Source organism: Platalea leucorodia, assembly GCF_965183815.1.
Source record: "Platalea leucorodia genome assembly, chromosome: W".
NCBI lineage: Eukaryota > Metazoa > Chordata > Aves > Pelecaniformes > Threskiornithidae > Platalea > Platalea leucorodia.
Window position 1 is genome coordinate 46,801,956 of NC_138859.1, and position 24,820 is coordinate 46,826,775.

The window sequence follows — 24,820 nt, forward strand, 5'->3', positions numbered from 1 at the left end:
GCTTCTGCCGGTTCTCTTTTGAGATTCTTCTGCTTGGAAGTTGGCCTTGTCCAAGCAGAGGTTTCCTGGTGATGACCAGCCTGTTTGTTTACTGCTGTTTCACTTGATCTTGGGCAAAGGAAGTTGCACATTTTATTTGGCTGACCCTTTCAGAAATCATGGCTCCTTTGCTGCTCAGAACCCCTCGGTGTAAGTTTGTCGTGGTCCTAAGTGGGCCGGTCTCGTCCCCCTGCCCATCCAGCTCTCGGGAGACACGTGTGCTTATCAGATGGAAAAGCAAAAGCAAGTAGTGGCCCCAAACACAGCACAGGCACGCTGGAAGCGTAGCGCCTTATTAATGAACCCACGTTTTACTGAGTGGGAGGGTGGGCAGTCGCCTGCCCTCTCTGGATCCAGCAGCTGGGTCAGTGACGGTTTCGCTTGCTCTGCTGGAGGAGAGGCTGAGCGGGGGGTAACGCCACCATCCTTGCTGCGAGGCACGTGTTTCAAACAGAAGGGATTTTAAGGGGCAACATGGTGCAATATAGCCAGCAAGGCTGGCACAGAGAAGGGAAAGTGTAAGAGAAGTTTTCTCTGCATTTGCATACCAATGAACCAGCAGCAAGCAGCTGGGCACAGCTACAGCACACGGGGAACCCAAGGAGAGCTGCTGGAGAGCTACGGTAAAGGCAACAAGAAGAAATGAACCTGTGGCCTCTCCTCCTTTTCCATCCCGGCTGCTTGGTTGTGCAGGCTGAAAAGGGAGTAGCTATAACCTTAAAAGCACCGATTGGCTTCCAGGGCTTCTGCTGGGGCACAGCCTGAGCAATGATATTCACAGCTGCTGCTTGAATTAAAGCAACTTCAGCTCGGTTTCTGTTTGCTGTGAGTGCAGGGTGTTCCCCTCAAGAGCGGGAAGCAAGCCCTAAATTACGAATTCTCTGGAGAGGCTCCCAAAATGGGGGAATGGGAGGAAGCACAGGAGCAATAGGAAGGCAAATCTCCTTCACAGCACGCAGCAGGACCCGCATCAAGGGCAGCTCATTATACCTGGTCCACCACCAGGCCCAGCTGCAGCCGCTCTGGCACGGAGACCAGGCAGGGCTAAGCAGCGAGCAGACAGGGCTGGGAGACCCGGGGAGGCCAACGCTGATGCAGTGGCCACCCGCTGTCGGGAGCCTCCCGATTCCAAGCACGCGCAAGGCACCGAGGCTCCTTTGCCGTTGCAGATATCCCAGGGACCCCTGGAAGACAGGGCACCCTCCGATCTGCGCTCCGTGTGTGGAGCTACGACTCCGTCAGGCCTTCCTAAGGGGAAGAGGAGTTCCTGAAGACCGGGAGGTGAACAGCACATTGTAAAGCAACGTGAGTCACCAGTGAAAAGGCAAAAATCTCAGTTTGCATGCCTAGGGGAATTATTTCCTCTGGTAAACTACAAAGAAAATATTTAAGTGTATTTTTACATGAGATCTGACATTCGAATTGTTTCCCCTTAATTAATGTTGTGACACAGACAGTCAATTGCAATTATGACATCAATACTTCTCTTTTCTACACCTTCTTTCCTCTGAGGATTTAACAGTAATGGATTAAACTTCATAAAACCTCTCCGTGAGCTAGGAAAGGGATCATTTAGCCTCCACTGCTTTGCAGCCACTCTTTTGGTTGAACACAGAGGTACGTAACACTGCACATCAACCCTAGCAAGCGGATTAGAACAGAAATAGTAATTAAGGCTTCGGGGAGCATTTAGGCAGGCAGAACAAAGCGTTAGTGTCAGGTCTGGGGTTAACATGTGGCTGCTTCTCCCTGTTCACCCTGTGCAAAGGCAGGGATTTCTGATCTCCATGGAGGCAGTGCCTGACAGGATATATGTGTATATATATCTCCTCCCATTTTGTGCCTTCCCATTCAATCCCGTCGGCTCTTCAGCGAGGCAGGGAGTTCACTGAGCCCTCTTCCCAAGTGTCCAGCTACAGAGAAGCTGCCTGACCAGGACTGCAACCACCCGTTTGGGAACGGAGCGACCGTCAACCGGAGCTGCGCCCCTCAGCGCCACAGCCGGTCCCACCTCGCCCCTTCAGATGCAGCTGCTGAAGCATGGGCGCCCAGCCTGTCCCGATGGCGCCGGGCAGCGCCCGCAGCCCGGCCGGGGGCGGCGGGTGGCGGGGCCCGGCCGGGCAGGGGAAGGCCCACCCGACTGGAGGGCAACAGCCGGTGCCTGCCCTGGCCCAGGGCAGCCAGCAGCGCAGCCCCTGCACGGGAAGGCTTGGACCCATCTGCCAGCACAGCCTAAATAAAACTAATTTTTCACCTGCTAATATTGGTTGACACTTGCAGGGCTAAATGGTCAAACACGCTCCCCCCTCAGACTCCTTTAGCTGACTGAAGTGTGCTTTAGTGTTTAAAAGCAAAGCTTTCAAGGGTGGGTGAGCTCTCCTCAGCTGTTGCATTTCACAGCACCCAGACGCTTTGCTGACAGGTCTGTAAGGGCTGGCTGTGGTGCGGCGGGTGCCAGGCACCGCGCCGGCGCGGGTGCACGGTCACCCCGGAGCGGTGCCTGGCTGCCACGCCACCCGGCTCAGCTTGTCCTCAGCGCCATGCATGCGTGAGGTCTTTGGGAAGCGGCACGGAAACAAGTCAGTGAGGCTGGAGTACATGTGGGAAAAAAACCACAAACCACTCAGGAAAGTTTTGAATGCATCTTCATGGGGACACTCGCTCGCTTATCAGTGGGAAAGTAAAGAGAAAACGACAGCATGGGAGTTTACAATAGCCCAGCAAGGCAGCATGGAGCCGGCCCTTCGCATTGTGCATAGGGCCATACTGAGACGCTTTCCAAAACGTTCAATTTGCCAGCAACAAGAATGCCCTTGAGAAAGGCTGCGAGACCAGCGGGAAGGAACAATGAGCACGGGGAAGCGGGACACCGGGTCAGCCGGAGCCGCCTCGTGCCGTGCAATCAACCCCACAGGAAGCAAAACGCTCCGCTATGGGAAAAGCAAGCTGGCGCGGCAGGCCCTGGCTGCGCACCCCTCCTGCTGAGCCCGACTGCTGGGCGTTCGGACCGACGGAGCCAAGGGGACTCGGCAGACCGGCTGCACGTGGCAGGCGCAGCCAGCTGCCACTGGGACAGCTGCCCAGTGCCGAGAGTCAAGTGCCCGGGCCCGGCGGTGTGCGCCGTGCCGGTGCGAGCCCTGGCCACCGCTGGGGCTCCGCGCCTCATGGTGCCGTGGACGTGGTGGTGCGGGGATGGTGCGCGGACGGGATGACGTGTGCAGGCAGGCGGTGGTTTCTCTCTCCGGCTGCCCGGCTTGCCCAGGCCGTCTGCCTGCACCCAGAGGGACCAGCCCTCAAGGGTTCAAACAAGGACCAGCCCTCAAGGGTCTCAAACGAGGTTGGTTGGGCTGTTGGCACTGCTTCGTCATTCAGCTGAAGTAAGACTTGATTTAGTCATAAGAATACAAGGAGAGCAAAGCACTTCAGTGACAAGGGGTGTGTACGCAGGCATCTTGAAGTGATGATACTTTTATTCGGTGGAGGGCAGTCTTGAATTAATCCCAGAGGTGTTTGGGTTGAGGACTGTGCTGTTCATGAACAGTTTGAAAAGGGAGTGACAAGTCACGAGGCTGCTGATGACACTAAGCTATGCTGGGTAGTAAAAATGAAAAATGTTCACAAAGCACTGCAAAAGGACATTGCAGGACTGAAAAAGGTGAAAAAATGGCAGAGGAGAGTCAATGTGGAAAAAGGCGACACGATTCAGAAGTGAAACAACGGGACCGAGTTTACACACCAAATGACAGACCCAAACCAGCTGTTGCTTATCAGGAAAGAAGACTTCGAGTGGCAGTTACTAGTGCTATGAAGTTGTCAGCCTGGCACATAGTAGTGATTAAAAAAGCAAATGGATTAGTAAGACAGGAATACAAAAATAAATAGAAAGCATAGTTATGCCACTAAATAAATCCATGAACACCTGCACAGGGAATACCTTAAGCAGCTGGAATTCCCCACCAGCACCTCAAAAGACAAAGCAGGCCTGGGATGGGCACATGGAAGGACAGGTACCAGAAGGACTTCTGCACAGGGACTGTCAAAACAGGGTATGGCTCATCAGCCTGAGTAAGGGATGGCCCAAGCAGATATGCTAGAGCCAAAGTCATGGTGATGATGAACAGGGAATGACTGCTCCCGGCGTGAGAAATGGGGGCATCCACATGAGATGGAGAGTTCAGAAGTGCTTCTTCATCAAACACGTAGTTAAGGTGGGGAACTCTCTGCAACGGGGTGTTACAGATCCTAAAAGCTTACATGAATCAAAAAGTGATTATAGAAATTTATGGACGAAAGATCCACTCAGGGCTCTTTAAAGACAAAACCAGCTTCTCTGGCTTGGGAACTCCCTGTTCTTACAGCCCCTTCCAGGCATCCGGTGGTTTTGGCTTTGTCAGAGACAGGCCTTGAGCTAGACAAACCTTCGGTCTGATCTGGGCAGGCTGGCTTTAGATTCTTTCTTATCCAAGTTGCAGCTTTTTCTTGCAAGCTGAGATCCGCAAGTCGTCTTCCCATCGTGACGCCCCGACAGCCCTTACCCCGCGGCCTGCACTGCTGAGCTGTCTGTCCGCTCTCCACCCCATAGCCATGCTTGTGGTGCAATGCCAGGCCCTCACCAGTCCCATTTCTGCCTCTCCCATGCAGTATGGGTTCTCAGCGTGGCATCCACTGTTTCGGTCTAGTATGCCACAGGGGTGTCTGCAGCCCCAATCCTTCCCGCTCCCCCCGGGATAACAGTACACATGCGGGCTATACACCTTGCTGTGCTTCTACACTCAGCTAGAAATATGTCTAATTAAATGAATGCGTATGTGTTGTCCACTGCATGGCCCCTTTAACGACTCCCATGTATATCTGCGTCCTTTGTCTATGGGGTTATGGGCACGGTGCACGTATGCACTGCCCACCCCTGCATGGTGCCCCTGGGTGCTTGCCCCCGTGGCACCCCCCGGTGTTCAGGGGGCTGCCCTTGCCTTGCGCAGGGAGGTATTCAGCCCCGTCTTGGCCGGCCGGCCGCCTTGCAGAGGTAGGTACAGCCGAAGTTGAATCTGGCTGACCACAACTGCTGTACTTCTAGACTTGTCTGGTTTTTTAATTTCTGGAGGGCATTTACAGATGCACAACTTGACCTGCCGAAGGCCCAAATGTTCTCAGTTCTTAACCTCTGTGTATCTGTGGGGAATTCAGTGCAGCAGGCCTATTTAGTTTTAAAAGGATTTTTATATAACTCTGACCTTTTCATTCTGTTAATATTACCTTTCTCAGTACACCCAGCATACACACGCAGCTGCCAGGCCAATAATGGGACACAGAAAAACCTATTTTATTTTAAAACCTTTCTCAAATATTAGGGCAGTTCAGGAGTCAATTCTTTCTATTTGAATTTCAGATTATTACTAAAAGGTTACCTGTCTAGGCTCCCGGAAGGATGAAGGGTGGGTAATGGAGTGAAAAGAGAAATAAGTACAGAACACGGCAAACATAGCAGGCACAAGCGTACCCGACCTACATCCCTGGGCTTCGCGTACAAACCGGGTTCTGTAGCCAGAGGTGGCTGCAGGAGCGTAAAAGAAGCAGCACGTCTTGTCTCCTCCCTGAGCACTTCTTCCCTTTGAAAAAAATTGTATTTCTCCTCAACAGTGACCGTACAAAAATTGGTTTTAGTGTTATTTCTTTCACAGCTGGAACAAAGATAGCTTTCCTCCCTGGGGGCCAGATGGTCCGTTTGAGGGCGTCGCAGTGAGACACCTTGCAGCGCGGCGCGGTGGAAACGCCGAGGGGAGGACCGTGTGGGCTGCCAGCGGGACAGGGCCACCTTGTCCTCACAGGACAGCCCTGCACTGCAGAAGATGCCGGGCCGCGGCAAGCCCTCCAGCAAGCCGCACAGGGACCCAGCGCAGACCTCACGTTCGCTGCTGGGCGCAATGCCACGGCGCGAAGTCCTAGCTGGACCTCATTGAGCGGGGTGGCCCTGCGCCGCCTCGACACGGGTGGCTGCAGCCTGCCCGTCGGTGCAATCTTTGGGGTCAGCAGCGAGACCGAGTCCTGGCAGATCTTGACACAAGCGGAGATCCCCATCTCCACTGAAAACATCATCCGGGATGACCGATGCCAGGCAGGGGCGAGAGCAGAGCCACGTGCTGAAGCACCGTGCTCTCCTCCACTGCTATAGCGTGTTTTGAAAACTCCTGGTAAAGCAAGGCATTGGAAATTACCCAAATTCATCTGGAAAATGAACTGGAGGCACTACAGTTTTCTTCTCTGACCCCCTGGTTTCTACTTTGAAAGCAAAAAATGTGTTTGGAGCAGTAATGTGATTATTAGCAAAATAATCTGAGCATTGTATCCTTCACAGATGTGTCCCCTAATGTGATTTGGCAGAAGCCTTTATCCAGTTTGTTTATTTTATATTCTCAAATTCTGCTATTTTGTATTCAATATTCTAATATGATGGCGGGTATATGGATGCACTGCATTATAAGTATTGCTCTCTCTGAGTCCGTCCACCACTTGGCTAACATCGCCATAGCTCTGTGTGCATGCTTAATATTGAAGGTCAAGTACAACAATATTTCCTGGTTTAAGTGACTGTCACTTTCTCAGTTAAAATGCAGAGCGGTCCCCGATGAATGCAATCAGGCTGTAATTGGAGGAGCTACTGTCTCAAAATATCACTTGGTCATTACATTTCCATACTGGTGCTGTTAGCAAAATGAGCAGAGCCCTTTATATGCAGAGAAACGCCTCTTCGTCGCGCAGCACCAGCATTGCTCCGGACGGTTTACCTCACTGAGACGTTTCCCACACATGATGTGCTCCGCTCATGTAATGTCAAGCACTTTCCAAATGCTCATAAAAGTCAAGGCACGAGCATCAAATAGCAGACTCTACGGCCAGAGGCCAAATTCATCTCCATTTAACTCAGATCGGGGGCCAGATCGTCTCATATGGTGCTATGATTGAGGCCTTCAAGTACCATCACACATATAATTTCTTTTTTGTTTTCCTAGGCAGCGTTTTAGCCTCCATTCTTCAGTGCAGGTTAAGCAAATAGTTAACGAATATTATTATCAGCCAGCTCGGTTGCTGGTGCAACACTGCTGATCTTCCCAGGTAATACAGTTACAGAAGAGAGAAGAGATCATGGGAAAGTCATAAGTAGTCCAAGACACTGAGGTGACAAGAAATTAAGAGCTGCAGATAAGCTTTGGGGGAAAAAAAAAAATCAGAACTGTTTAGGAATTAAAATGCATTGGGAAGGCACAGAAGCGACGTGACCTTTCCTCCATAGAGAAATTACCGTCAGCCTCTAAGCTTTCCAGCACTTTACAGCTGTGGCTCTCCGAACAGAGCCATACCTAAATCTGGAAGCAGAGAGAGGTTCTTAAGGTGTTCCTGCTCTTCCTCCTCATCTTCACCCCTGCCATCCCGCGTTCACCTCACCTGAGTTAAGGCCGAGGGAGCTGGTTTTATGAAAGCTCCCAGACCCTTCCACAAGCGGTTTCACTTAGGCCAGGACATTTTCTAAAGATGTTAGCTTCAGCTGTGCCAAAAGTGAACCGACCACAGGCCGAGGAGGCAGTAGCAGAGCTCTTGATTTAGCCACAGATCAAATCTGTCTCCTTGCATCTGTATGGAGTTACTCCCGGGATCTGGGGGAGAGGACGGTAAGCACCTCGCAGCAGACACACACCACGTCCCTGTTACAAAGACGACATGGGCACATGAATGCCTGTGTGCATGGCCAAAAGCACCCAAGAAACATTAACCTTTATAGGTAATGCTGACTACAACCCCCAAGAGAATCTATTTTCCTGCTTCACAGGAGATTCGTCAGGTATTAATATCAATATCGTGATTAATAAAAAAGTAGTAGTCTGAGCGTGCACTCGAATAAGTGCCTGGTGTTTCATTCAGCGTTGCTCCGCAGAGTCCCTCCTGCTGTCAGCCGCTGCGGCAGGCGCTCCCTGGAGCGGCATCGGCGCGAGTGCTTTGGGCAACGTGGTCACGTCCCGCCATGCGCCGCAGCCCTGGGGACGGGGCAGAGGCGGCTGCAGGCTGCCTGGCGGCACAGGCAGCGTTCGGCGTTGCCTTCCCGGCTGAGCCACAGGGCAGGTGAGCTGCCACGGCAAAGGTGGGAGCCGGAGGGGGCACAAAAGAGCACTGGGACACCGGTTGCTGCTGCTGGAAGATGGGGGCACAGAGTACTGCTGAAAACTACTGCTGTCCCCAAAACACCTGCCCTCACCCCCACCCCTGCTGCTGCCTGGCAGTTGCTGCCCTTGGCCCTTCTGAAGCCAGTGCTGACAGGAGGACACCAACCACTTGCGGGGCAAGCGGAGGCAGCGAGGGGGTCTAAACCCCAAACACTGCCAGCACCAGAGCCCCAGGGGCAACGCCAAGCTGGTGGCAGGAGGCGAAGAGGCGGAAGGCGGCAGCGGTGCTTTCTGGTCAGCTCCTGCAGTGTTGTGGCTGTCCCGAACGTACCCCAGGTGCTGTGGGTCTCTTCAGGTAGCTTAAGGAGGAGGAGAAGGGTCGTTCCCCACTTACAAAGGAGAGCAGACCCACAGAAAGATGACAAATCATGGACTTGAAAGATACAAATGAGGCAACTTTAGGAAGAGCTGTGTCAGACATTTCCAAGAGTCTGGTTTTGCTGTGATCACAAGCCCATCAGCCATGACACAGAAGCACTCTACCGCACAGAAAAAGCAAGCAGAGTAGCACACAAGGGAATCAGCATGCAGCCTCCCATAACTCACCTCCCACCCTAAGGAGGACTGTATTAGAGCAACACAGGAGCCCTGAAGCTGATGAAACCTTCTCTTGACTTAGCATCAGGCCCCCATCAATGCCACGTGGACTGTAATTTCACTGGGAGGTGACAGGACAGTGGAGTCGGGCATTTGGCAGTCACGGCTCAGTGCCGCGCCGTGCCTGCTGGAAGTCTCTGTCTCTCCATTGACCTCTGGACTGTGAGGCCGTGCAGCTGGGCGCGCGGGGCCCTGTGCCTGGGGACAGCTGAAGGGACAGACAGGTTTGGCAGAAGTGTTCTGCAGGGAGCCTTCTGGTGCAGACAAGGGTGGTGCTGCCGGGGGCATCGCTTCTGTGCTGCCTCCTGACGTAATGCAGCGTTGAGAATCCGATTATGCCCGTGACACTGGGTCTGTGGGCTGGCACAAGGCACGACAAGGGGCGAGAACAAAATAAGTGACAATTAAGCCTGTCACTAGAGCTGAGAACCTCTGGGAAGGAGGCTGGGTGAAACCTTCCCGAGGCCGGTGAACTTTACGGACACTCCCCGCTCGCGAAGAATGCAGAGAGCATTTCAGATCATTTCAGATTCAAGCTAAGCTGGTTTTACGCAAAAGCTTTAGCAGTTTACATAGGAAAAAGAAACAAAAATCCCATAAGCCATCTCAGTGTTCTCCCCTCCCCCAGAAAAAAGCGAAACCTCATACATCGCACACATTTTCAGTTCACCAAGAGATTGTTCTCGAATAAGGATTAAATATTTCCTTTTGTTAGATTTTTTTTACAACCTTTTTACCTTCCCCTCATTTACTCTTGGGCAGTTTTAAAGATTAAACTTTTTATTCACTTGGAAAAGCCTAAAAATTTTTTTTCAAGTTGTTTCTGATTTTTTTTTCCTGTTCCTTGGGGGAAGGGGAAGGAAAAGACAACATTATTTGCTAAATTCAATTGAATGTTCACATAGTTTGATCCCTCCCTCTCCTACCCCTCTTCCCCCAGAAAAAAAAAAGATTTTCAGAAATAAACTGGTCCCTGAAACAAATCTACTCACCTGTAATCGGGTTAGCTATCCAGACACTGGGCTGCCGAGCAGACTAAAAATGTTGACTCATACATTTAGAAATACAAGCATGCAAAGTGACATTCTGGTTGAAAACTGTGCCTAAGAATAGATCCTTGCCAGCTACCAAGACAGATAATACGATTCACGAGAGAGGTTACACAAGACAAAAGCCATGCATGCTCTAAAGCAGCCGTCTCCAAAGTGGGGTGTGCGCAGCCACTGGGGTGCAGGAAGAAAATATTTTTTCCCTGCCATTAAAAAATACCATTAAATGGTATTTAAAAAATACCATTAAATGCCATTAAAAAAATAAAATAAAATAAAATAAAATAAAATAAAATAAAATAAAATAAAATAAAATAAAATTTTAAATGTTTATTTCACCTTTCTCTCATCCTTTTTTAATTTTTTTTGCGCATGTTTTAGAATGTGCATAATATATTAGGACAGTAGTACATTTATGTAATTTATGAATAAATAAATACACAGATATTGGGGGTGCATGCTCAAAAATTTTTTACTGATAGGGGTGTGTGATACGTTTGCAGACCACTGTTCTAAAGAAGCATCTGTCTCCTGGCACTATAGCATGAGACAAGAAAACTTTTACTGCGGACACCGGCAAGCCTGGTTTTGCAGGAGATGCTCGCAGGTGAGGGGCCGCGGCAGCCGTGCAGGGGGGCACCAGAAGCCCTTTCTGTTGGCAGCCCCAGGAGCCACGGCAAAGCGGGAACCGTGCCGAGGGCAAAAGGCATCCCACCTCCCGGACAAGTGCCAGACCCCGCTTTGGGAATCGCCCCCAGAAGGCATTAGACATTGGCGCTGCGCTCGGCATATTCTGGGTAAGGAAATAGCGCTTTTAAGGCTGCTGAGAAAACACGGAGAGCCCTGCCCTGGCTGCAGACAGCAGATGTAGGCAGCAGCCCCTTCCTCAGCCACCGCGCCGGGGAAGGTGGCATCTGCCGTAGCCAGCTCCAGAGGGGAGAGGAGAGGAGCTCTCAAAGGCTATTTACGAAGGAGTCCTTGCTGAGATGCCTTAAATTATAAAACTCTTGCTGTCCAGCTAATGCCCTTAAAGCAAAGAAAGGAATTTTATTGAGATAAAGGGCAGATAAATTTGAATACAATGCAAAACCAAAATAAGACACAAGGGCAAAATTAGAATGCCCCTTGGAGGCATGCACTGAAAACAATAGATAAATCAGAGCCTTCACAGAGCCGCAGAGAAATGTCTGTACTTAGATTTTGAGTGACTGAAAAAAAAAGCCTCTCAGAAGGGTGAGACTTAATCCAGAAAGACCCATTAACAACCCCAAATGCGAAGGCCTGCGTTTCCACAGTGACGGGTCATTCTGGGAGCCTGGCCTCTTGGGTGTCCAATTTTAAGGAACCTTAATGGGATTTCAAAGGCAAGGCAGGCAGTATTGCCTGAGACTACTTGGTGTGTGGTCTAACAGAAGCATCTGAAATTACTTCAAAAATCACTTTTAAGAGCAAAGGTGTGTACCTGGGGTCATATTCCACTGTACGGTTTTTCACGCATGGGAAAAACAACCCTTCAGCACACCAGTGGATATTGTGTATGTGAAAATGAATGAGACCGAAGTGTTGAAGATAATGAAGCCACACGTAAACCACACAACAAGGAGGAAGGAGGTACCTAAGACTCCCTGCTGGCTGCAGGGGAGCTGTTAGCATTCCTGTCTTTGTCAGAAACCTGATTTCATGCAGAAGGAGGCAACTGAGCCAGGGTTACATTCCCAGCAAGCTGACTCCCCCAGTGCATATTGTCAGCTCAGCTCTGTGGCTCGGAGAATGGTATGATGTTCAGAGAAACTGAAGAGCAGCAGACACTGGGTCTAGCGTGGAGTCCCCTGCAGCTTTGCTCGAGTGCGTAATGTTGGGTGGAAACGTGGAGTAACAAGATCTGAAGACAGAGACACCTGGTCCTGCATAGTTCCTCTGACAACAAACTAAAGGCAATGGGAGGAAGTATTAGGATCGTGATCCTACTTAATGGACGTGGTAAAAGAAAATTAAACTGAGGCTGGCCAAGAAGGTGAACAGTATTGTCTACAGGGTGCACATGGGCCAGTGTTGCTTCCAAAGCAATGGGTTCAAAGGAGATGTGCTTAGTGAATATCCAGGCTGCCTGTTGACATTCACACTTCAGTCCCTTTTCTCTGAAATATAGCCCTTCTCTGGCACATCTTTTCCCTTGCAACACTATTGCTTGGCAGATACAGGAGAAGCTTCTTTCAGAGCAAAGGAGGCTGCTTTCCCCTTACTTGCATTCAGATGCAACTACTCGCATAGCTTAGTGCTCCAAGTATTAGACGAGTCCAGAAGAGAGCACGGTACTGGTGTAAGTAAGTGGCATCCTGTTGCTTTTGGGCAGCGCGGGGTGCATTACTGGCTGCTCTAACAGCCTGTTGAGCAACGGGAACGGGAAGCAGAATAGTTCCAGATGTATTGGGAACAAAACAGTGCTCACTGGGGAGGTCAGTTATTGCATTTCTTCTGTGCTTTACTCTGAGTGGCGGCAAATGGACGTCTAGGCTTTGCCTGTTAACCTACATTTTTCAGCTCAGGTGCAAGGTGCTAGTTATTTGCCCGTGGCCAATCTCTTTGAAAACAAAGAGCTGTAATTCAAATATTATATATACAGGTAGCACTAACGCCTGGATATTTGCTAAGGTCTAGCAAATCAGCCAGAATGTCAAGAGCTACATTTTTCTGTGTACTAAAAAATTAGCATAATTTTCTAGCTGCAGAGCTCCAAAAGATCTACTGTACAAATATTGAAGGCAAACATCCAGAGTATGGGAAGATTTCAAAATACATGTAACCTTTAATAATCTAAATCATCCAGATGGTAAAATAACACAGCCACCAACAGAAGGGTGGGTGATTCCTAGCATCTGTGGAAAAGGAAGAAAAGCACATTCCTAATATGTTTCCCTTGACTCACCGTGAACAATGGGTGAGTAAAAGTGTTTTCTGAGCTTTGGAACTCTAATCAATACCTAATTGACAGGCAAAGATACTATGGTATCAGAATTAAGTGTGTGTTTGTGCCTTGGACTAAAGAATGTAGCACCTTTGTGAACAAAAAAATAAGCAGCTTCAAGCCTACCGGGTCTCAACACAAAGCTGCCTTCTTGCTTTTCTAAATTCTCCATACACTAGCTCTGCTTTCTCCCTCTACTTGGTACAAAATTAGATTTTATCATCTGAACTTCCACTTTTAATTCTCTCCATCAGGAACGCCTGCAAGAAACTGTTCTAACACTGACCAGTCTTTGTCATTTACTTTCTCTAAGATACTGCCATTTCCCTGCTAAATGGCTCGCCTTTCAACTCCAGAATTAATGTGTTCCTAGTTCACAATAGGCAAGAATAATTTTCTGCCTGTTTTGAGAATTAAAGCACTACCTACAGATAATACCCAGAGATCATTCTCCTATCACAGCCATTTGCCTTCATTCTGTGTATTGCAGCATCGCAACTCTAGTCTAGGATGCAAATTCATACATTTATTTTCAGCCATTCATTTTGTGACTTCTTAACTACAGCGAGCCTGTGCAGAGCTGTGTTTGCAGGGTGACGTAGAAGCACAATAGCATCCCACGTCTTCCTGTCTCCTTTGCATCAATGAAACCCTGCAACAGCCTCGAAAGTCTCGTGATTTATTCCGGGTTGCAGCAGGCACAAGAGAGCACAGCGAGGCATCAGCTGGCCCAAAGGCTTATCAGCCATACCAGCATCAGCTGGCCCAAAGGCTTGTCAGCCATGCCTTCTGGTACCTGTCCAGTTTTCGTGCTGTAGTAGCGATGTTGGAGGGTGCAGAGCGTGTTTACAGTCGGAGAGCTCGGTCACAATCATGCAGCACAGTACTGCACCCGTCAGTTGTTGAGCCAGGAAAAACAGTCTGAAACAGTTTATTGGAGGAGATACCGTTAACCAACCCGAACTACTTTGAACATCACAACCCGTATAAAATAACCTTGCAAACGAGGTTATAAACTTGCTTAGAAGAACTGGATAATAGAAAAGTGTCAACTATTTACTGTTAAATGTAAACACATAATTAAACGCAAATATTCTACTTTAGTTGGAATTTGGGTGTGGTACACCGTCTTTTGGAACAAAGGCTGGTTTGTTGTGGGTTTTTTTACATTAAGGCAAATATGGTGCTCTGCATTAATATAACGAATTATTTTAACGGCTAAAGTGAAACGTACATCTATAACCACGAGAAATAACATAGAGATTTCATTCCAATGACAAAGTAAATTTAACAAAGATTTAATTGTCAGTTTGTTTATAATTGCTTATGAGTTACTGGTCTAAACTCAGTCTACTACCCTAGGGTAAATTAGTAGTATATTCAGTGAGGTTTTTAGATTTACTCCAGGTACAATTATTTCTGGTGTAAATGAGAATTTGGCCCTTTTTTTGCTTGAAAGGCACAATTTTCTGGGAGAGAAATGTAATTAGACAATGGATAGCTTATGTGTTATATATATTAATTAGCAGTTTTGTGATCATCATTTCCCAGTTGTATAAATATCAGACCTGGGAAACACATTGTTGGGAGCAGTCGGACATTGAGAAGCGAGATTTAGCTAGCACTGAAAAGGTTCACAGCCTCATAAATAGGCATGGGTTCTAAATCATCATCACAGTACGCATCTAACAACAATACAGAAGCAATTGACAGTTTATTCATCATGAAGAGACTCATTTGAAACAGAAGAACATGTGAGACACTGAGTTCTTTGAAGAGAATCATAAATTAGCTACTCTTAGGGGAGCAAACGAAAAATCAAAGACCTGAATGACTACCCTCTTACAGTAACAACTCTCACGTTTGTGTCACAGGCAGAAGGTACCAACAGGTAATTGGGCTCTTCCTAAAGCAGTGGTTTCCATATAAGAACTATGACCTTTATCATTGCTTCTCTCTGTCTTATATGGAAACCACTGTAAATGCTGCAAAAGGATTCAGTATGTCATAGAAGAAGCATGAAAAATATGCAGCTCCAGATTTTGTGGCTAACAGGCACCCACGAGAGACTGTGATTTGTTAGTCTCCCTTACATTGACTCTACTTCCTGATCATTTTGTCCCAGTCACCATTTTTAATCTTTGCCATTTTTTTTTTAAATGGGAAGCAGATTTGTACACAAAGGAGAAAACCTCTTTTTTTTTTTTTTTTTTTTAATCTATCTAAGTAGCATGGTATGAAAAACCTATTCCAGGGGAATTGCAAAAAACCTTTTGCTGGGCAAAATCTATCAAATATTTCAGTGGGCAGATCCCACTCAAAGAATAGATACCTTTGTTCCACATCTTTTTAATTAAAATCTTAATTACACAAAGAAAACTCAGAAATTTTCTAGCCACCTTTGAGTTTGCTCTTGTGTATTTTACTTCTCCATGCCCGTCTTAGTAATTACTTCTGAATATTACATCTGCTCAAAGAGGGATAATGACAAATTGTATCACGTATTGTGTCGTGGCTCCAGGGACGTTTATCAGCCCCGTTCTGTGGTAATGCTGAAGTTCCTAGTTTTGAAGGACAGCTGTGTGACTCAGGCTGAGCAGACAAGGCAGCCAGATGTAACGCTACCTACCGAACCATCAAAACAAGACTGCTTTGGCTGCGGCATATGGCCAAAGCCTGGACAGACGAAGGTCATCTGGGTCTTTTGACGTACGAGAGCAGGGTGCAGCTGCCATGAGGCACTCTTCCCAGAGCTGCTGCTGGGAGCTCCTGGCAAGATGGTAGTCCCCATGACTCACAACCAGGGCTGTGTCCAGGCAGGTTTTGAGTATCTCCAAGGTGACCCCACAAACTCTCTGAGCAACCTGTTCCAGTGTTTGACCACCCTCACAGTAAAAAGGTTTTGTCTTATGTTTAAATGGAATTTCCCGTGCTTCAGTTCGTGCCCATCGCCTCCCGCCCTGTCACTGGGTACCAGCAAGAGGAGTCTGGCTCTTTGTTTACTCCATCCCATCAGGTATTTGTATACATCGGTAAGATCCCTCTGGAGCCTTCTCTTCTCCAGGATGAACAACCTCAGCTCTCTCAGCCTCTCCTCTTCAGTCAGAATTCCTCACACAGTTCTTAAAGGGCACCCTGTGGATATGGTTAACACAGAAAATCAACTTCAATGTGATTTTCTCTTCTGAGTATTTAAAGGATATCAGAGAAAACTAACCTGAAATAATGTAAACTTAGAGGAACTCTTGTGTGGTAAGTAAAGGAATACTGGTGTCACTGAAAGAATAATCAGGTGAGAAGATCAAGGATCTCGTCAAGATAATGCCTAGCTAGCGTCCTCGGAGCTTCTTTCGGGTGTCCATTTGCCATTTCTGCCCATTCCCGATGCCATTACACGTTCCTCGGTGACCTAATGCCGGTTCTGCCACGGTTAGTCACTCTTTTCCAACGTTTGCCAACAGAAAGTTGTGAGCAACTTCTGGCAGACTGTGGAAATACCTTTCCAATGCTCCCTCAGACAAACAATTTGCTTCCCTTTATCTCAGTAGTATTCCCCGTGTTCTTTGTTCTCCTGTTGCCATGCCCCGTCCTCAGGAGCTAATCCTGAGCTTGGTGAAAGCCTCAGTTTGGTTCAGTTCATTCCCAGGAACCCAAGAAGCCGGGGGCAATGGCCCTCACCTACCAAGCTGGTTGCTGCTGCACATTTACGCAAGCGCCCCAGAGATCATCTGGTCGGCCCTTCTGCGTGGGGAGCTGACTTCCAACAGATGGCGGCCTGTTTGTGGAACCACGCAATGAACTGAATTTGGGAGAAAATGCCGTTTAAAAAATACTCCCCTCTTCACGATCCCCATCTTTTTTATCTGGAAGCATTTTTACATGGATTAGTTGAAAATCCACAGTTCTGAGAGCAACGCCAGCGCAGTGCCACCGGGACAAGCGGCCTAACGATGGGGAAGGCCCCGGCCCCGGCCTCCCGCAGCATCGCCCCCCACCAAACCCCGCCCCCTGCCCGGGGACCCGCCCCGCCGCCGGCCCCGCCCCCCGCCCCGCGGCCCCGCCCCCGGCCCCGCCCCGCCCGGCTGCTCTGCCCCCTCCCGCCCCGTCTCGGCCCGCCAATGAGCTGCGCACACGCAGCGACGGCCGCAGGGAGAGCTGGCCGGCGGCCGCCTGATCCGAAAGATGCGGCTCGGGAGGCCGGTGCCGCCGCTTTGTTGCTCCACGGACGAGTCTGGCTCGTTCCGCCGTACCGTGGGGTCTCAGCGCCCACCGAGAGGCCCTTCGGACAGCAAATGGGTCGGGCACCTCTAGGGGGCAGGAGGCGAGGGGCCTCGCCGTCAGGGCCCTTTGCTGCGGTGCATGCTGGGAATTGTAGTTCAGGTGGCCGCCAGGCCCGCCGAGTACGAGCGGGGCGGAGGGCGGAGGGAGACTACAACTCCCGGGGAGCAGAGGGGCCGCCCGCGCCACCCTTCCCCAGGGCCCGCGGTAGTCGCGGCCAGCGCTGGGGTCCGGGCTGCGGGCGTCTTCCGCCGCGCTCCCTTCGGAGGAGCCCCCCGGGAGGGCGCCGGCAGCTTCCTGCCGCCGGCTGGGTGCGGCCCTTCCCTGCGGCCCCGCCATGGATCTCTTCGGGGACCTGCGGCGCATGAACAAGCGGCAGGTAGCGGCCGGGGCTTGCCGGTGCCGGCCAGGCGGGAGGCCGCGGGGCGTGCGGGCCGCGGGCTGGGTCGGGATGCGGGGGCCGCTCGGAGGTTCCGGGGCTTCGGGGTGGGCCGGGGGTCCGGAGCCGTGCGGTGCGCTGGGGCGGCCCGGGCTCCGCTCCGGCGGCGGGTGGGAGGCCCGCCCCGCCGCCGGCCGCGCTGTGGCCCGTGAGGGGGTCTGCGCCCGGGGCGCCGGTTTGGCGCTCAGCGGCGGGGGCAGCCGCGCTGCGGGCGGGAGGCTGCGGCTGCCTGCGGGGGCCTTCAGGTCTTGGGCTTAAAGCTGAGAAACCGTATTTTTACGTTCCTGTCGGTGCTCAGCTTCGTTCTGGAGGTGCAGCGTGTGGAAGCCAGGGGGTATTTTTGAGCTCTTGGGTTCAAAGTAGGTATCGTTATTTTATCTTTAGTATGTGATTATGCGAATAACTGGTTGGAAGGGGGACTATAACACTGGTGACAAACCTTCTGGTTTCCGAGTTGTGGAGGTTCCATTGTTGTTGGTTTTTTTTTAATATCTATCAATAATTAAAAAAAAACCAAACAAACTTCAGAGCAGATTTTAAAGCTTGACCAATGCTAAATTAAGTCGGCATATACCTGAAAATCCCAGCATATATATTTTCAAACTGGGATGATGGTCTGGAAATTTCTGGTTCCATATTTTATGTTAATGAGCTACATGACAAATGGAGATGGGCAGGGTCATTTTCCACCAGAGTATCTTTGTATGTTGCCAAGAAAAAAAAAAAAAAGAGGTAGTGTGAAGAAAACATATCTGCTGCTGTAATGGCTGGCGAAGCAGTAGAATTTTGGGGAAGAAAGTTAGTCAAATTGATAAATTTCTTATGTGGAAAATCTTTTCTGCCTGACAATAGTAGGAAATTATCCTTTGTCATCTCTCTTCTGCTCCCACAGCTCCTCTTTTTAAACAAAAATAGGTGTTCAAAGTACAATATCTGCTATTACTGATCTTACAATATTTCTTATGAGCTCAGGTAGGAGTCAGGGACGTGTTGTCAAAATTGCTTTGATCATTTGCTGTATAGCTTCCTATATTTTAGAAGTATTTGCTAGTGAGTTCACTAGCTTCTAGTACTAACAAATGGGAGTATTGCACAGGCGTAATAAACCAAGACTGAGGCACACAATGCATTAAAACTTCACGCTGCAGGATGGTTTCTATGGTTGGGTTGCCAATACAGCAATCTGCTCTGTGAGGCTTCTGGTGGAACACGGTTTTAGCATAGAAGTCCACGTGCCTGGATTGTGATTCATTGCTGCGTATGGGTTGAAATTCTATGTTGTGCTTCTAAATACAACACAGTAACTTTTAAAAACCATTTTCTTGTTTCATATAGCTGTATTACCAAGTCTTAAATTTTGCTATGATAGTGTCTTCTGCTCTTATGATATGGAAAGGGCTGATCGTCGTTACTGGAAGTGAAAGCCCTATTGTCGTGGTGCTCAGGTGAGTCAATGTAAAGGCTTTTTTGTTGAAGTCCAAATATTGTTTTGTCCTTTGTCTCCTCCCCTTCCACCTTGGATAGATTTGGAGTTTGAGATCTCACCTACTTAAGAAGTACTCAAACACTTACTTTCTTCTAACTCTGTTCTTGGACACTTCGCAAAGGCTGCTTTCATAATTGCAGTCTAGTTTTCATTGAAGTCCGTAGAAGCAGTAGGTATGTGGTATATAAAGAGCCAGTCCTGCAGGCCCCTGAGTGCTGACCAAATACATGAAGTTAAGCACATGTTCATGGAAAATTCAGCCTTACGGAAATGGAATGTGTGTCAGCGAGGAATGTATGCAGTAAATAACAGTATTTTAATGGGAATTGTCTGTTCATGTTATTAGTTGTGGGATCTGGAATCCTACCTTAAAGGTTGTTACCAAAAGACACTATCGCTGGCTTTGAAAAAAGGCGTGCGTTTTCTGATCATTAATAGTAATCACTGATGTAAGCATAACTCTTGCTCATGTTAATTAAACTCTTTCTATGTATAAAAGTACTTCTTGTTGTACGGTGAAACATTTTTTGGCTTTTCACTGATGGATTGATTTTCTTAACTGGAGTGGCTCGGTTTGTTCCTTCCTGATAGCTACAATACTGTTACTTGTCTATACAGCTTCTTTCTCTCTTTCATTGAGGCAGTAAGAAAGTCTTCTATAGCCTGGCTCAGCTTGGGACATGCTGAGGTTTGGGTTGTGTTAAACGTCTTGTGTAGTGTTACCAAATGGGTGAAGCTACAGATTTCAGTTAAAATCGTGAGTTTGTCTGTGAGAATTAAATACTCTTTGTTTTCATGGTTCTTCCTTCATTTACCATAATGCTAATAAACTCTCTCTCTTTTTTTTTTTTTGCAGTGGCAGCATGGAACCAGCTTTTCACAGGGGAGACCTGTTGTTCTTAACGAATTTCCATGATGACCCAATCAGAGCTGGTGAAATAGTTGTTTTTAAAGTTGAAGGCAGAGACATTCCAATAGTTCACAGAGTAATCAAAATACATGAAAAGTAATGCAACTTGGCATTTTCCTTGTTTCTAAATATAGTTTCCTTCACTGTGACTTTCACTTACGTTTTAATTTGATAGTATTTTATGAAAAAGGCAAGTGAGGATATGCTGTAAGATAAAACTCATGTCTAGGATGTGATCGGCTTTTGTCCCCAGTTCTGTGGCACACTTGAGACCCTGACTCCTGTCCCTCAGCGAAGTTGCTCAGGTTTGAAGTAGGTAAACCTGTGCCAAAGAAGACACCAGTAACACAAGCTATACACGTTACTTTTGCCAGCAGTAGCAATATGTATTGGAGCAGAGTCCGCTTCTGTACTGACTGTTGTAGAATTGGGATTTTGGTTATGAGAAATAGCTACTTCTAAAAGCAAATCTCTGAAAGAAGGTGAAGATTCAGAATCAGAACTATAGATGAAGTCTGACAAGTATGTGATCTTTGCTAACTGAAGTTTTCCAAAAAAGAGATTTGCCTCAGAATGAAAGAAGAGAGTTACTCTTTTTGTGTCTGTTAGTCACAATGCCAACAACAATTCATGCTGAAAAGCAACAGGTAGATTACTTGTTTTTGCCTTTATTGCATATCCCTGGTAGGATGAACAGTTCCTTCTCAAAGAGAGGCAGATCTGTTTCTAATTCTGCACAGTGAAAAGCTAACCTGGAGGTGGCAGGCATTGACTTATTTGCTCCTCAGGAGGTCCTGGCCATGAACTGAAGGTGTTTATCTTTTGAGTAATATCTGTTCTTCAGTGCGTTTTTGAAACAAATATGGATATCCAAAAATTACCTCTTTTTTTTAATACCTAATTTGTCTTTGTAAAAACTCCTTGTTTCTTGATATCGTTACTTGCAATTAGCAGCTCCTTGAGCAAAATTAATTTGAAGACTGTAAACTTAACTTTATTTAAATGGGAGTGTTGAACCCAAGTCTTGCATGCATTGTCTGCACGTATGCCTAATGCTTGAAAGGGAGCGAAACATGGCAGGTTCTCTAACAGCAGGGGGTTAAATTATATCATGTTCAAAACATAGTGTAAGATACTTTGATCATTTGAAAGGGAAAGGTTATGATTTAGGTGTGTTTGGGGTTTTAAAAGGACTATTCCTACAGAAAGGACTGAGCCTCCTCAGTGGCCAGGAGAGGTCAGGACATCAGCTCCAGCTCCGAGGGAGCAGCCTGGCTCTCCAGGCTCTGCAGGCATTCCTCTGCGGGGGGAAGCGTGCCACCTGCTGAAGCGTTACTGTTGCGTGGATTTCTCCATACACTCCCCTAAAAAGTCCACGTAATGTTTTGTTTGCATTATGTTATTTAAAGACTGGTTACATGTATTTTTTTTATTATTATTTGCCACATTAATAAATATCAAACATAAGTGAGGTTTTGCCTGGAACTCACTATTCAATTTAATAATTCAGTTTAACAATTAATGAGTGACCTAAAAGTGTATTGCAGTGTTAGTGACAAAATACTGAACTTGATGCAGATTTGCAGCAACTTTAGAGGCTCTTCGGTATTTATTTCCATCAAAAGCAGGACAAAGCTTTATTTTGACATAAATATGATTACTAAGTGTTAAACAAGTATATAGAACTTAGAAGAAAATTGCCTAAAGCATTGTATTATTATATCACTTTCTTTCCTAAGGGCAGATTTTTAGGATCTACCTCATCTGAAATTTGTCATTCAAATTCAATTAAATTCAGTCTCTAATGTGTGATGACTTCACAGGATCTTATTCCACAATTTGTTAAAAAAAAAATGCTACCAAAGAAACTTCTTAGTAGGGTGTTATTCAGTATTTCAGAGTTAAATTTCTGTTCAGTTGAAAATGCAGAGGGTTGGTTTGGTTTTTTTCCCGTATGGGCACATACTGCTTTTGTTGAGGAAGTTTACTGCCTGCTCTGGATGTACAATATCCCTTTCAGTTCATTGTGTAATTGCTTACATCAGATGACAATCTAGGAGTGTTCTAAAAAACATTTCTTGTTCAAATCTATTGACTCTGTCAGTAAAGTCTGTAATATTAATGATATAATGGTGTTTGTTAAATAAGCAGGACAAGCAGGACTGGAAGTAAACATTGCTATCTAATCTTGTAGCACTTTTCATCTTCATTGTGCTTTGTAGATGTTAATTGAGGTTTTTAAATTAAGTGGTGTTTAGTTTATCACCTCGTTACCTTCTAGAGAAAATGGGAACATCAAATTTCTGACTAAAGGTGATAATAATGAAGTTGATGACAGAGGCTTGTACAAAGAAGGTCAGAACTGGTTAGAGAAGAAAGATGTTGTTGGAAGAGCAAGAGGGTAAGTAATGCAAAATGTCTATGTTCTTTGTAACTAAAATAGAAAATTTAGGATTTAAATCAGTACTGCTGTTGGTACAGACTAGATCTGGTATGGTATTTTTTTAATTTCTTAAATAGTAATTTAAAAAACTACTTTGCCTGGAAGAGTTGCTTTCTGTAGTCCTCTCACTGATGTGAAGGGTGGCAATCAATTTTTTTTAAAAATGGCACATTTAACAAATAATTTGCCAGTAAATACAAAATTAACCAACTTATCCTTGTAATTGCTAGAAATTACTAGGAAATTATTTCTACGTTCCCCAGGAATTTTATGCAAGGTTTGAGCTTTTGACTTTGTTCCCTTCCCCAGTTGAGATGAAATCTTTTAATATTTTTCTCAAATAACTTGACTAAATTTTTATCTAAGGGGGAAAAAAAAATATTTTGCATTCATATATGCCTTAGTGACAAGCGTAAATGATTGTTTTGCACTGTTCTTACTTGGAACGCTTTTGCTTAGAGCCTGTGGCAAAGTATTGTTCGGGCTCTGAGAGTCTTAGTGATGCCATGAGGAGCTTGATGTGAGTTCTGCTGTGTCCAGCAGGCTAAGATTAATGTCGTAGGCCAAACCCAGTGGAAAGCAGGACTTCTTGCATCACAGTGTATACTTGTGTATTTTCTTGCCTAATTTAAGAGTTCCGTAAGTTGTCATAGATATAGGGTTAACTTGCATAATAGTACGAAGTACTCTTCGGCAAGAATATTTATTTGCTTGATTTTTTTAGATTCTGTCCCTGCCTTCAAGTTAAATAAGAAGAAACAGAACGAGTGCCCCTCTAAACCTTTAATGCCGGTAGACTAGGTTAAATGCTAATTTTAAATACTTTCTGTATTAGTTTGAAACCCTTTCTGTGTTAGATTATCTGGCTTTTATAGCTGCAGAACAACACGAGACCCTGAAAAGCTGATTCCCCTGTGCTGCGGGATGATAGGCTTTTGTCGGTACCCCTCATTATGGTGATATTTACTTGCCTTTTCTGGGATCCATGTGTATTTTTAATGCTATGAATAATGTGCAGCAAGATGAGGCATGGGAGGAGAGGGAAATCTGAGAGATCTTGCTCCCAAATTTTCATGAAGTACATACTATCTTTAAAGCTCTCGCTGTCTATCAGATTTTTTTTTTCTCTGAAATCCATTATCTAAATAGTCAAGACTGAGTAACATTGAAACATTTCCATGTAATATTTGAGGGTTAATTTGACATTCGTTTGTTTTGTCAATTACAGATTTTTGCCTTATGTTGGTATGGTAACTATAATAATGAATGACTATCCAAAATTTAAGGTATGTATACAGACGTTTTGCATACTTTAATTTAAAACTATAAAATAGCGAGTAAAGGTAGTAAGAATCTTGCATGTAAGAATACATGTTAATAAATTTGTTTCTGTGGCTTGGTACCTGATGTAAAATGAGCTGCGTTTTCTTGCTTATTTTAGCTTGTCTGTTATCCAGTAGAACTTAGTATTTGTAATCATTTGAAAACATTTAATATATAGGAATGTCAGAAGTTAAGTGTATACGGTTGTGATGCCTGTTTCTAATGAATATGATCACATTAAAATATTCCTGTAATTCTGTAGGAACACAGCTCTATAATTGTGTACTCATCTAGAAGGTGTAATGTTGGAGAGGGCACACTTTGAACAATTTGTAATTTCAGACCTTCTGTGAAGAGAAGTTATAATCAGTCTTTATTCTCTGTTTTCTTTTGCAGTATGCTCTTCTGGCAGTAATGGGAGCATATGTACTGCTGAAACGTGAATCCTAAAAAAAAAAAAAGGTCACTTTTCCAAGAACAAAGTTTAAATATACAGGGGAAAAAACCTAATATATTTCAGATGTTTTCATTTCTGTATATGGTTACAAAACTGTGTAAGCTTTTGTCTTGTCGAAATAAACTGTACAACTAATGAGTAAAGCTGTTGGCTGTTGGTTAATTGTGTAATGGCATATTTACTATCTTAAATAGATGCTGCTTTCAGTTAGCCTTTTTGCTTGTTTGGAAGATGCTGACTGTCATGTTCTAAAGCAGCTTATGGCACTCCTCGACATGCTGTGTTGTTTTTCTGAAGTGGTACTGCATTTGAACCCACTTTCTCCCTCCTGTTTGTTCTTTTTTTTTTTGCTTGATTATTTTTAATCTCTGTCGGTGCCCTCTCTTTTCAAGACGATACAAATTGGTTTTGTCAGTACTTGTAAGGACACAGCATACGTGTTGGAACAGGTAGTGAGTTGTAGGAGTTTAGTCAGACTTACGCCTAAAGAAAGTTGTCTAGATATGGCTGACAAAAATAGACAAGAAAGGGTCTTTCATTCTGATCAAGAACTGAGAAATGGAGACTTGGAGCTTTTTCCCTGAATTTGAAACTCACTCCTTTGTGGTGTAGGGACAAAAA

General features: G+C 46.3%; 1 protein-coding gene across 2 annotated transcripts; it reads left to right on the plus strand.

Annotated features, from left to right (window-relative positions):
• The first annotated feature begins 17,314 nt into the window (after nt 1–17,314).
• LOC309601907 (signal peptidase complex catalytic subunit SEC11C) lies at nt 17,315–24,721 on the plus strand. 2 transcript variants are annotated; one of them, XM_082335168.1, is made up of 6 exons: nt 17,315–17,520; nt 18,916–19,025; nt 19,923–20,072; nt 22,258–22,377; nt 23,648–23,705; nt 24,139–24,718. In XM_082335168.1, exons 1-6 carry the CDS (start codon nt 17,479–17,481, stop codon nt 24,190–24,192), a joined length of 534 nt encoding a protein of 177 aa, XP_082191294.1. In that variant the 5' UTR covers nt 17,315–17,478; the 3' UTR covers nt 24,193–24,718. The 2 variants fall into 2 exon arrangements, with proteins under 2 accessions (XP_082191294.1, XP_082191295.1); XM_082335169.1 differs by lacking the exon at nt 17,315–17,520 and adding an exon at nt 17,910–17,939 and having other exon boundaries at nt 24,139–24,721.
• The last annotated feature ends 99 nt before the right edge of the window (nt 24,722–24,820 follow it).